General features: G+C 39.6%; 1 protein-coding gene across 1 annotated transcript; it reads right to left on the bottom strand.

The window, feature by feature from the left end:
- On the bottom strand, positions 1-10,255 carry LOC130890052 (guanylate-binding protein 5-like). Its single transcript, XM_057793996.1, has 10 exons — positions 10,066-10,255; positions 9,247-9,374; positions 7,991-8,100; positions 5,838-6,031; positions 5,320-5,562; positions 3,782-4,062; positions 2,377-2,589; positions 1,488-1,590; positions 1,170-1,363; positions 1-221 (listed from the first exon to the last, which is right to left on the bottom strand). Exons 1-10 carry the CDS (start codon positions 10,253-10,255, stop codon positions 99-101), a joined length of 1,779 nt encoding a protein of 592 aa, XP_057649979.1. The 3' UTR covers positions 1-98.
- Positions 10,256-11,827: the final 1,572 nt, after the last annotated feature.

The following is an 11,827-nucleotide window of genomic DNA, read 5'->3' as shown; positions in this document are numbered from 1 at the left end:
GGTTTTATAACTACTGGGTTGTCTTGAGTCCTTTAGTCTCTTGCTCCTTTGTGTCTTCAGTGAGAAGCAGCAAGGAAAGGAAGTCCTTCCTTTGGTGGTTAGCTTAAGATACATTGGTTATGTGGTCGTGAGTAATAGACCGTTTCTCTCGCTTTTTGAAGCTGTTCATTGATTTGTCTGATTTGAGCTTCTTGTTCTGCCTTGATCTTTGCAGCCTCTTCCTAAGAAGAAATAAACAGAATTGATGGAGCTTGACAAAAATAAATAACACTAAACTCTTTTCTCATTTGTTAATCATTGGCTCATCCATACTTACTACTCGAAGGTAGCAGCAATAGACAATCCCTGAACAACTCTTCATCCGTATGTATGCAGTTACTTCTATCATTTTCCAGCCCTTTTCTCTAGTTCCAGACACAGCATGTTTCAGTCTCTGAAACGTTAGTGTCTCTAGAATTCCACCCCAACATGACCTTCTTCCTTAGACCAAAACATTACCTTGGCAATCTCAGTCACCTATTCTCTTCAATTCTCACACATTGGATATTGTCAGATATGTTTCTACAAGAAGAGTCTGTACACAGAGTGACAAGGTGCCATCCAGAGTGTCAAACACGACCATCTGAGTCCTATCTAAAAAGTAGAGTCCATGTCGCCACACTTTGACTGACAGGAATGATGGCCATCTCTGCCTTTCAGGAAAGCAAGGGAATATGAAAAATAAATAGTAATAGTTCCTGATAAAGCTAATACTGTGGATATACTGGTAAGTCAGGGGATAGGTAGGGACAGTTTTATGAGTGGTGACTAAGAGTGCCATACTATCTCTGCAGAACCAACCATGTTTGAGATTCCATTTGCAAGCCTATGTGATACCAGTATTGGGGATATTCTTGTGGAAATTCACTTAATTCACTTAGGATCTGGGAACACAGTAGTTCTGCTTCATGGTGACTAGAGACTGCACTAAAGTATAGAAAGAAGAGGCAATTTGCATAGACACACATTTAGTAAAAGGTGATACTTGGGATTGACATCCAGCAGTTTGACTTCAGGGTCTCAGCTGTCCCTTGAGACTACCTTTCCCTTTAGGCCATCATGCTGTCACCTTGACAGATGGGAGACTGAGTAGCTGAGTAACATCCAAGAAAAAACAGTTCAACAAGTACCTGGATCCTCTGTTCCCTGATCCTCTTTTGCTCTGCCTGGAAGTTTGCTTTGTCAATCTCCATTTGCCTCTCCATTTGCCTCAGTTTCTCTTGATGGAGTCTATCCTGCTCTGCTCTCTTTTGTTCTTCCTGGATTCGAATTGCCTCCAACCTCTGTGCTTTAGCCCTGGCAGCCGCTGCTCTTTGTTGTTCAGCTGAGGAGAAAAGAAAGTCAGTCACAAGTCTCTGGTGTGAGAACAGCGACCTCTCCTTGCAAATGCAGGCTGTGTTAACTTTCAACTTCTTGTGCACCATGCATTGCTTCCATTTCCTTCTCACCTTTCCTCGCATTCTCCTTGGCTGTGAGAGCCTGGTCTGTTTGTAGAATTGTATTGCTCAGTTGTTCTTTGGTCTTCAAATACTTCTGAAGCTCTTCCTCAGCCTGGGAACCCCAAATCATGCTGTTAGAACTAGGAAATGCTATTTTGCAAACCAGAAAATGTCTTTCTTTTCCCACTATCTTTCCCTCCTAGGGGATGCTCAGTCTGTACATGATGGGTCTGTCCATTAGTCTTCAGCCACGGAAATGATGTTGCCTTTGCCAATCAGAGCACCCAGGGATGCCACACCTAACAAACTTACCTATAGGTGGCTAATCACTAAAATGTGGATGTTTTAAAAACGAATGTGGGTGCTGCAATAGATATGCTTGCCCTCCTCTGAAATGTCTCTAAAGACAAGTTAAACTAGGGCCATGTCAGAGACTTTTGGATTTTTTTTTGTTTTGGTTGGTTGGTTGGTTGGTTGATTTTTTGGCAGGGGAGAGGGAGATTGCTTGAAAATGAAGTTAACAGTCAGGAAAATGAAGCAGAGGTTGGAAAGAAATAAATAGAAGGAAATGGATGACGTCACTTGAACTTTGGCATGTATCTATACTTAAAATAAAAACCTTTCCAGACAGTCAATTATTGGCTTTCCCTAAATTGGCTCACTTATTGAGATTCTGACTTGTGTAATCCTAACCAGCCCCGCTGATGTTGATAAACGCTGATGACTACAGCTGAAGTCTAGTGATGACAGCGATGGGCTGCTTTCTTCTACAGCTGCCGTGGAAGTAGACATTCTCTGCTAGAACATTGAAGCCAAGTGCCTTTCACCCGAAAACAAAGTAACTCATGGACAGAGACAGAGAGTACATCACTGCACCTGTACCAGGAATGAAGAATACCTGTGTTCCCTTCCCCGGCTGCTGAAGATACTGTGCCTTCAGCTGTTCCATCTTCTGAAGGAAAAGACTGTGGCCTCCTGGTTTAGCATAGATCCCCTGTGCCACTTCTTGTTCCAGAGGCTTAAAAATACTCTGAAGTAGGTTTGAGCAGTGGTCTGCAGAGGCTTCCTTGTTCTTCTTACAAATCTCATCCTGCTTTTCACTTAGTAGGGTCTTTAAAAGGGGAAAAAAAACATGAAAATGTTAGGTATACTTCAGTGCTCCTGGGAATTGTTTTTCAAAAGAATCTGCATTTTATTTCCTTAGAAACTTGGACAAACGTGTGTAAGATTATATCCTTATCAAAGCTGGAAAATTTGCAAGAAAATACTTTATGAGAAGTTATGTTTACTTGGCAGTTAGAAATGTTTTCCTTTCTAACAGCTATACTAAGTTGTTTCTTAAGGAGCAGTAAGAAAGAACTTCTCTTATTATTGTTTTGTTTTGTTTTATTTTGGTGGGTTTTTTTTTCTTGGTGACAGGATTTCTGTGTGAAGCCCTGGCTGTCCTAGAACTAGCTCTATAGACTAGGCTAGCCTTGAACTCACAGAGATCATCCTGCCTCTGCCTCCTTAGTGCTGGGTTTAAAGGTATATACCACCACTGCCCAGCATGCTTGTATCTTTAATCTATTCATCTTGATATTTTCCTACATTTATGTAGTGAGGTTTACTCTTATTTACCCCACACACTTTTCTTATCTTTCTCCTCCATCTACTGAAACCCTACTTATTCTCAGGAAGTCTCTCTCTCTTTCTCTCTCTCTCGCTCGTGTGTGCATGTGTGTGTGTGTGTTCCGCAGAATTTAATTGAGGTTACTTGAAACTCTTTTCTCAAGATGCTATTTCCACTTTAGATGTGATTTTGTGGTTTCAGAGCTCTCACTTGCCCCATAATTTTAAATGTAACCAACTGTTTAATGATGTTTCTTTCAGAGTTTTCGACTTCTAGGTGTGTAAAATTGAGTCACTGGCTGCACTATCTGCTTATTCTCCTAACTCTACTTTTACTGTATCTTAGTAGATGCCAAAGCAATTCTATCTACTTGACCAATAAAAAGTAAATGCATTGTTAATGATTATTTTCTGTGAGGGGAAAAGAAATTCAAGGTTTTTTTAATGGAGTGAGTGTGTGTGTGTATTTGTGTGTGTGTGTGTATTCTGAAAATGTCAGGATTTTGGGGGCCATATACTTTTAGACTTTCCTATTTTGCAAATTAACTCACATCAAAGCCACACAAGTGACTGTCATTTCTTTCCCATCTAGTGGAAACTGATTTTTTTTAATTAATCCTATTTTCCAGTTGTAGAGTATTCTTGCCTTCTGTTGACTCTGATATCTACAAACAAATACAGAAAGTAATGACCTCCAACTTCTTCTGGAAACATTGGTCCTCATCCTTGAAAGAATGCTTCCTGAAGATTTCCATGGCTTCGTTCCTGCAGGTCCTGTGCAGGTCCAGCAGCTCTTGGAGGGTCTCTGTGGGCAGCTTCACCCTCTGGCTCATCTGCTGGTCATAGTGGGTGACAGCCTTTTGCAATGCTGCAGAGTTCTCTCTCCGGGCCAAGGCTACCACTGCATTCTGTATGCAGGGCAGAGCACCACTATTGATGGCATCGACGTAGGTCAGCACCAAACTTTCTAGACCTTCAGAGAAGGAAGAGATGTTTGTATCATTTGCAGAAAAAGTCTAAGATTAATATAGAATCATTCTGAGAATGCTAATTATGTTTTGCCTGCAGTTCTTCAGCATTTTACACAGAATTCAAGTGACCCAGAGAAGTTCTTTTGAAGAATTATAAGATGAAGATGACAAGTAGTTATGTCCTTGAGGAAAAGCATATAAAAATAACAAAAACCTAGTCAAATCTTTGTTGAAAGAAGAAAACAGAGGAATTCTTAAGATATATGTGATTATCTGTATTTTATCCTTCTCCTCAGAGAAATAAGATGATCATATAAAAGTCATGAACACTCATCTCATTAACATGCTTTAGATTTTTGATTCTTTAAGCTTCCTATGCTTTTTTTCTCTTAGTTTTCTAGTCTATTCATTTTTTCCTTTTGCTTTATTTTATCATGGTTAAGGTGGTATGAGTTACTTTCCTCTGTAAATAGGATTCAGCAATCTAAACCTTATTCTTCATCAAAAGTCCTGTGTTTTTCTTCCTTGTCAGCTTCTGCATGGAAGTAATTCCTTTCACAATATTTGAAGTATTTGCCAAGTTCTAAAACATGGGGTTCTAAATATCAACTACATTAAATAGCATTTATATACACCTTTCAGGATTGTAAACAATGTGGGATTACATTTAACATCTGTAGAATTTTTGCAACAGAAAATTTCTGTTTCTACAGGGAACATGTATGTATTTATCTTACCTTATTTTATCTTATCTCATGCATATTAAATACTATGTCACATAATAAAAATATAATTAATATATTATGGAAATTTTGTCAACACACATGAGTTAGTCTGTTTCTAGATAAATGGGTAAAACTTCTCTAATTAATGTCATCATTCTTAGGATTTTATATGATACAACTTTGAGGTTTTACTAAAACAACACTAGAGGTAAGCTTGGTATCTGTGGTACATTGGATTTCCTTCCCAGCAATGACTGACCCATTTGTCAATCATCAACAAAAAAACTCTATGTGGCCGAGCGCACGCCTTTAATCCCAGCACTCGGGAGGCAGAGGCAGGCGGATCTCTGTGAGTTCGAGACCAGCCTGGTCTACAAGAGCTAGTTCCAGGACAGGCTCCAAAGCCACAGAGAAACCCTGTCTTGTAAAACCAAAAAAAAAAAAAAAAGAAAAAAAAAAAAAAAAAAAAAAAAAAAAATCTATGTGTCCTCAATTCTTTATGAGTTGGCATAAAGTTCTTTAAAAAGTACTCACAAGGTCCATTGACTTGGATGCCTCCTGGGAGGGACTTGGTCTTCGAATGTATGAAGATGTGAGAACAGAATTCGGACAACTCCTGCACAAATTCAGGACTCAGCTCATCACTATTGAGTGTTTGAAGCTGGGAAAGCTTATTTCTCTTAGTGGGGGAATCAAAAACAAAGCATTTCTTCACTGGGAAGAACTTCTGTATGCATAGTCGTGGCAGATTGACTATTTCAGTTCTTTCATCACTACCTGCAGAAGGAAATAAAGGATTTAACATAATATAATCTATATCTACTTTAAATAAATGTCCTTTCTCCTAATGTTACATTAAACATAAAGAATAAAGACTAACTAGGAAAGGAAAGCAAAACAATTAGAGAAATTTGTTCAATAACTGGAGACTAATAGAATTTTGTGAAAGGGTTAGATGGGTAAATATGGAAAATTATATACTTAGTTGCCCATTTAAAAAAACAAGTTCTTGGGTACTTTTCTTTCTTTTTCCCAGACTGAAGCTCTGTTACCTTGCTTCAGCTTCAGCGACTTCTCCAGATACTCATCTGATGTGATGGCACGCCCATCTGTTTCCAGACTCAGGTAGAAATCTCTCAGAGTCCACACCAAGTCTGGAAAGAAGCTCATGTCAGCCGCTTCTTCACTTTCATTAAGGTCAGAGGAGTTTCTTGTCCGGAGAAGATCTGTCATTTCTGTCACATTGCTGAGACACAATTGAGGAAACTGGCAAAAGTGGGGCTGTATCTAATGCTTCCTTAAGCCTCTTTTGCTCCCTTCTGCACGTAACTGAATTAACACTGCACTGGTGACATACTCGAGGGCTCATTTCCTTGTGTTTCTACTCTGTATGATATTTTAATGTGTGCGTGTGGTAGAATATTATTTTAACTACGTAAAGGTGTGTTACATTTGTTTGTGCTGTGGAATATTGCTTTAATTGTGTAGAGCTGTTTAACTTTTGTTTATGTTGCATTTGTTTAATTATGTACAGAAGTGTTGCTTCTGTTTCATCATGTCTAAGGTACCTGATTGGCTCAATAAGAAACTTAATGGCCAATAGCTAGGCAGGAAAGGGATAGGTGGGGCTTTCTGACAGAGAGGAAAAATTAGGAGGAGAAATCCAGAAAGAAGAAAGGAAGAATAAGAGAGAAGAAGGAAGAGAGAATGAGGGACACACCTGGGACAGAAGCCAAGCAGATGCCAGGCAGCAGATGTGAGAACCACTGAACGTACACTACACAGAAGTAAGATAGGTAAAAAGCTCCAAGGCAAAGGCAGATAAAGAGAAACAGGTTTATTCAAGTTAAAAGAGCTAGCCAGAAACATGCCTGAGCTATCCTGAGAACTCAAAACTAATAAGAAATCTCCTGTCATGATTTGGGAGCTTGTGGGTGGCCTAAAAAAACTGGTGTGTGTGTGTGTGTGTGTGTGTATGTGATGGAGGTGGGTCATTTGTCTATGTGTTGCTTTCATTGGTTAATTAATAAAAAAAACTGTTTGGCCTTTGATAGGACAGCAGCTTAGATAGGCGGAGTAGACAGAACAGAATGCTGGGAGGAAGAGGGAAGTGAGGTAGACGCTATAGCTTTCCTCTCCAAGATGGATGCAGGTTAAGAATCTTTCCGGTAAGCCACCACCTGGTGGTGCTACACTCATTATTAGAAATGGGTTAATCAAGATGTGAGAGTTAGCCAGTAAGAGGCTAGGGCTAATGGGCCAAGCAGTGTTTAAGAGAATACAATTTGTGTGTTGTTATTTCGGGTATAAAGCTAGCCGTGCAGGAGCTGGGCAGGAACGCAGTCTGCCGCTCCATCTACATGTATGTGTGTGTATATGTGTGCATACAGTTTTGTGTGTGCAGATGTGTATATCTATTGAGGCCAGACATTGGTATTGGATATCTTCTTCTAGTTCTCTCCACCTATGTTTTGAGACAGTCTCTTACTGAATGTGAGACTACCTGACTGGCTCTACAGCTGACTAGGAAGCCCCAGGAGTCCTCCTGTCTTAGACTCTCCACCTTATTCCCAGTCTTGGAGTGACAGGTACACACTGCCATGCCTGGCTCTTTATTTATTTATTTATTTATTTATTTATTTATTTATGACACTCTTTTTTTTTGTTTTGTTTTTGTTTTGTTTTTTTTCGAGACAGGGTTTCTCTGTGGTTTTTGGAGCCTGTCCTGGAACTAGCTCTTGTAGACCAGACTGACCTTGAATTTACAGAGGACCGCCTGCCTCTGTCTCCCAAGTGCGGGGATTAAAGGAGTGCACCACCACTACCTGACTCCATGCCAAGTTTTTTTTTTTTTTTTTTTTTTTTTTTTTGGTTTTTCTAGACAGGGTTTCTCTGTGGCTTTGGAGCCTGTCCTGAAACTAGCTCTGTAGACCAGGCTGGTCTCGAACTCACAGAGATCCGCCTGACTCTGCCTCCCGAGTGCTGGGATTAAAGGCGTGCGCCACCATCGCCCGGCTATGCCTAGATTTTTACATAGATGTTATAGATCCAAACTCCTGTCCTTATTCTTGGGTGACAAACATTTCTCTGACTGAGCCATCACCATTGCCCCTTTGTTTTAACTGTTATGAGTCCAAAAAGTCTCACAGGTGAATAGATGGTGTGTTTTCTCCACTGTAGGACTGGCCTGGACCACAAAGGATACTGCAGTAGGTCGATAGCCCCCTGGTCAATTTTGTTCATGGTGTTGTATACAATGGTGCTACTGAGAAGGATTGCCAATGCGAAGATCTGAGTATCATTGTTTTCATTAATCTAGAACAGAAGAAATTTGAGTCATGCATCGGGACATTCTTGGGTGAATATCACCAAAAATAAAATGTTAATATACAGATATTAAACAAAGAAAAATAATTTGCATGCTTTTCCCTTTGGTAATTTTATACTACTGATTTATCATTCTTTGCTAACTCACTAGTCTTCCCTCTAATCACACTTAGATGGTTGCAAAATGAATAAGTTAGTAGGGCAACCAGAATACTTAAAAGTAAAGTTTTACAGGAGCAAAACAGAACTGCCTTATATGCATGGTACATATATCTGTATTACTTATTACTACCCATAAGGTGGTCTCATTAACAATCTTATCTCACTCCAAGGCAATGTTGAAGAATGAGTTTATAATAACTTTTCCTATGCTGCAGATTGAGTCATTCACATTCAAATTATGGCTTGTCATCTGTGAATCTTGACAAAACAGAAATTTTAAAATGAAGAAAAAGCAAAAACAAAAACCTTTTCACAGTGGACATTCAAGAGAAAGGTCTAGTAATGTCCAAGAACCAGCTCATACTGGTTAAAAGGCATATCTCCCCAGGTCCAAATTGAACTCTACATTGGAAACTTGAAGTCAATAAGAATGGGAACATTTAGGAAAAAGTGATGTGCTTTAGACTGAAGTGTTTTATTCATGGTGAGTGGTGTGTTAAATGCTTACCAGTGTACAACTAGAAAATGCCAGTGTGTCCACTGTTCACATAATTAGTTGGGAAAGACAAACAGAAAAACATTTGGAGAAACATCTTTTTTGTCAAAACCATGGAACTACAGGTACTACAGGCATGGTTTAGCAACTTGATCTAACCAGTAGCCAACTATTAGTCCACATTCTCTGTAGGACTGGGTTTGAAGCAGTGATTTAAATTCCACTATGCTTCAGTACTTAGGAAATACTTAGTTCATCATCACTCTAGTACTCTCAGTATGGACTCTGCCTTATGAAGGTATTTTCTCACTCCATGCATCCAGGCTCTACCTATTAAAAATAAAGGGCAAAAGTACACTCAGCAGGTCAACTGGAAATGCCAATTTTATGGGTAGTGAGAAGAGAAATTTCTGTACTAAGAGTATTTAGAGACCCGGGAAGATAAATCTAATCCAAACAGACTCCTTTCTCCTTACCTTCTCAACATCTCCCAGGCCCTCCGTGTCAAGCAGAACTAGGGTGTGGTCAGGCTTCTGGGGGTGAGGCACACACCACATCCAGATGCCCTTGGTGTGAGACTGCACAGTGGATCCAACAGAAAAGCCTGAGAGGCAAAGGGAGTGGAATTGATGTAAGAGGGCATCTGGAAGTCGGGTGGTGGTGGCACATACCTTCAATTCCAGCACTCAGAAAACAGAGGCAGGCTGATCTCTGTGAGTTAGAGGCCAGCCTGGTCTACAAAAGCTAGTTCCAGTATAGGCTCCAAAACTATAGAGAAACCCTGTTTCAAAAAACAAAAACAAAAAGATAACAAAGAGGGCATCTGGAATTCAGGGATTCCCTTGAGAATTTAAGCTAGGATGCAAGAGAAACAAATTGGCAAGACAAAAGAACAGACAATTGGTGATATAATTAGAAGTAAAGGAATGGGCAAAGAGTATTAATGACTTAAAGTTGGCATCTGATGCTATTTTAAAAATACAGTCTTATGCTCCTAAAAACTTAAGAGTTTGAATTTATTTCATTGGATTTATTTTGTTGAATTTATTTCATTGATGTCTTAGTTCTTATAAAGGTAATATATTTTACTTTTTCTGGGAAGATGTTGAGGAATAAACACATGCTAAGTCACAGACAGGGAGCTTCCCTTTAGCTACCAAAAGATGCAAACAGTGGCTGTGGCACAAACACAGAATCTAGATGGGTCCCCAAGGTTCTCTCCTCACACCCTAAGCTGGATGCTCACAGTTTGGGTGGATAGAGGGGACTCAGCAAGCATTGTTGGTGTTGCTCACCTTTCTCCTTCCCAGCCAGCTTGTTCATCAGGTAGGATTTGCCTGTACGGTAAAGGCCCACGATGGCCACCACCACCACCGGCTGTGTAATGGCTGACAGAATCTTCAGAGCTTCCTGGTTGGCCACTAGCTGTTCCTCATTGTTCTCAATGAGGCACATGGGTTCTGGCATCTGGATCTCTGGAGCCATGTCTAAAATGTTTCTTTGTCTTCTGGAGAAGAAACAGGATGACCTGAAATTCCTAGTATTTAAAGAAAGGCATTTTACCAACTGAATCCTGGAATAAATGATCTGAAAGCATTGCCTGAGTTTCTGAGATATTGAAAACTAAAAACTAAGAACCAAAAATAAGTAGCAAAGTACAATAGCTCCTGCCTGTTCACAGACCTGTAATAGCATATGCTACAGCCTCTTAAGTTCTTGATAGACTCAGGAAACCTCTATCACTAGCCTACCTTCTAACAGTTTGGGTCTAGCTCATTCCATTGGCTTCCAGCTTGCGAATGTTTCCTGGCATGTACCTACCGGTATCCTTGAATTGCTTGACTGTGACTTGTCCTGCACTCTCTTACTGAGCTATATGACCAAACTGCACCACTTCCTTGCCACCAAGCCATAATTCTAACATATATCATTTTCAAAGACATTATACATGTTTTCTTATTAAAGTGGTACTTTCAAAAACATTTTTACATAGATATGAATGTCCTTTATTAATCCCAAACTTCAAAGCATGATCATTTTATAATTGGCAAAATGATTGAAAAGACATCATTACTGGTAAGCTAACAACTGTCTAATAAAATAGTTTAAGCTGAATGATAAAGGTAACACATGCTTTTCAGCCGCACTTATCAGGGAGACAGACAGCTATCTTCCATTTTAGTACTATTTAACAGAGAAGTTAAAAAGCCATGATCTGCATTGAATTCACTTTTCATTACAAAACAGTAACAAGAAAACATCTGAGTTAGTTGCACGAGCAAGCCATGAAAAAGGATGGGTTTCCTTGCGGTTGTATTTAATGGTCATAAAGACACATTTCCTCCTCATGCTCAGAGCCAGGGCAGGGTAAATCATGCCTGTGACTAAGAAACTGAAACAGAAACTGTTTTGATAAGAGCAGACAGTGGCAGAAGTCACCACAGATGGCAGATGTCAAGCCATGGGCATTAGGAAGTACCTAGTGCAAGCCCATGCCAGAAAACAGCCTTATCTTAGTGAACTGAGAATCTAATGCCAAGTGCTTGCCCATTCTAACCAATCTCTGGTGTGATATTGCTACCCTGTATCAGTAGTTGCCTTATCTATATACAGCAGGAATTAAAATGATTTTTTGCAGACTATATAGATGTAGCTTTCAGTGATGACCTACAATTAGCCAAGACAAGAAAGATCACATCTGCACGTGATATGGAGGTTTAGAGGCCCTTGTAATTTTGGATGATGTCAATAATGGAGGAAATAACTAATTTAATTGAATGTTCAGCCTTTATAAAGAGCATTAGTACTGTGTGTCTCTAGTATTCATAGTATTTTACATGTTAACACCAAACAGTGTCTGAATAGAATCCTTAATGCTTTTACTGCAGCCAAATCACGAATGTCACTGTACATTTAACGTTCTCCAGGCACATTCCAAAATTCACTACTCTGCCTTGCATAGATCAGCCCAGGACTCAGGAATATATTCTCTGTATCTGTTAAGAGTCCCATAACTTTAAGGGAACTGGAAAGATGGTTCATCTGTTAAAAAGAACA

Source organism: Chionomys nivalis, chromosome 18 (assembly GCF_950005125.1).
Source record: "Chionomys nivalis chromosome 18, mChiNiv1.1, whole genome shotgun sequence".
Classification (NCBI taxonomy): domain Eukaryota; kingdom Metazoa; phylum Chordata; class Mammalia; order Rodentia; family Cricetidae; genus Chionomys; species Chionomys nivalis.
The sequence above is the reverse complement of the archived record's forward strand: the minus strand, read 5'-3'. Positions and strand labels throughout refer to the sequence as shown.

What these genes read in the sequence shown, in the direction of transcription:
- LOC130890052 (XM_057793996.1), bottom strand. Translation starts at nt 10,255, where the DNA reads ATGGCTCCAGAGATCCAGATGCCAGAACCCATGTGCCTCATTGAGAAC. An exon ending in GCCTGGGAGATGTTGAGAAG is followed by an intron (nt 8,101 to 9,246) that starts GTAAGGAGAAAG and finishes CTTCTGTTCTAG; the next exon opens with ATTAATGAAAACAATGATAC. An exon ending in CAAGGAGAATGCGAGGAAAG is followed by an intron (nt 1,364 to 1,487) that starts GTGAGAAGGAAA and finishes TTTTCTCCTCAG; the next exon opens with CTGAACAACAAAGAGCAGCG.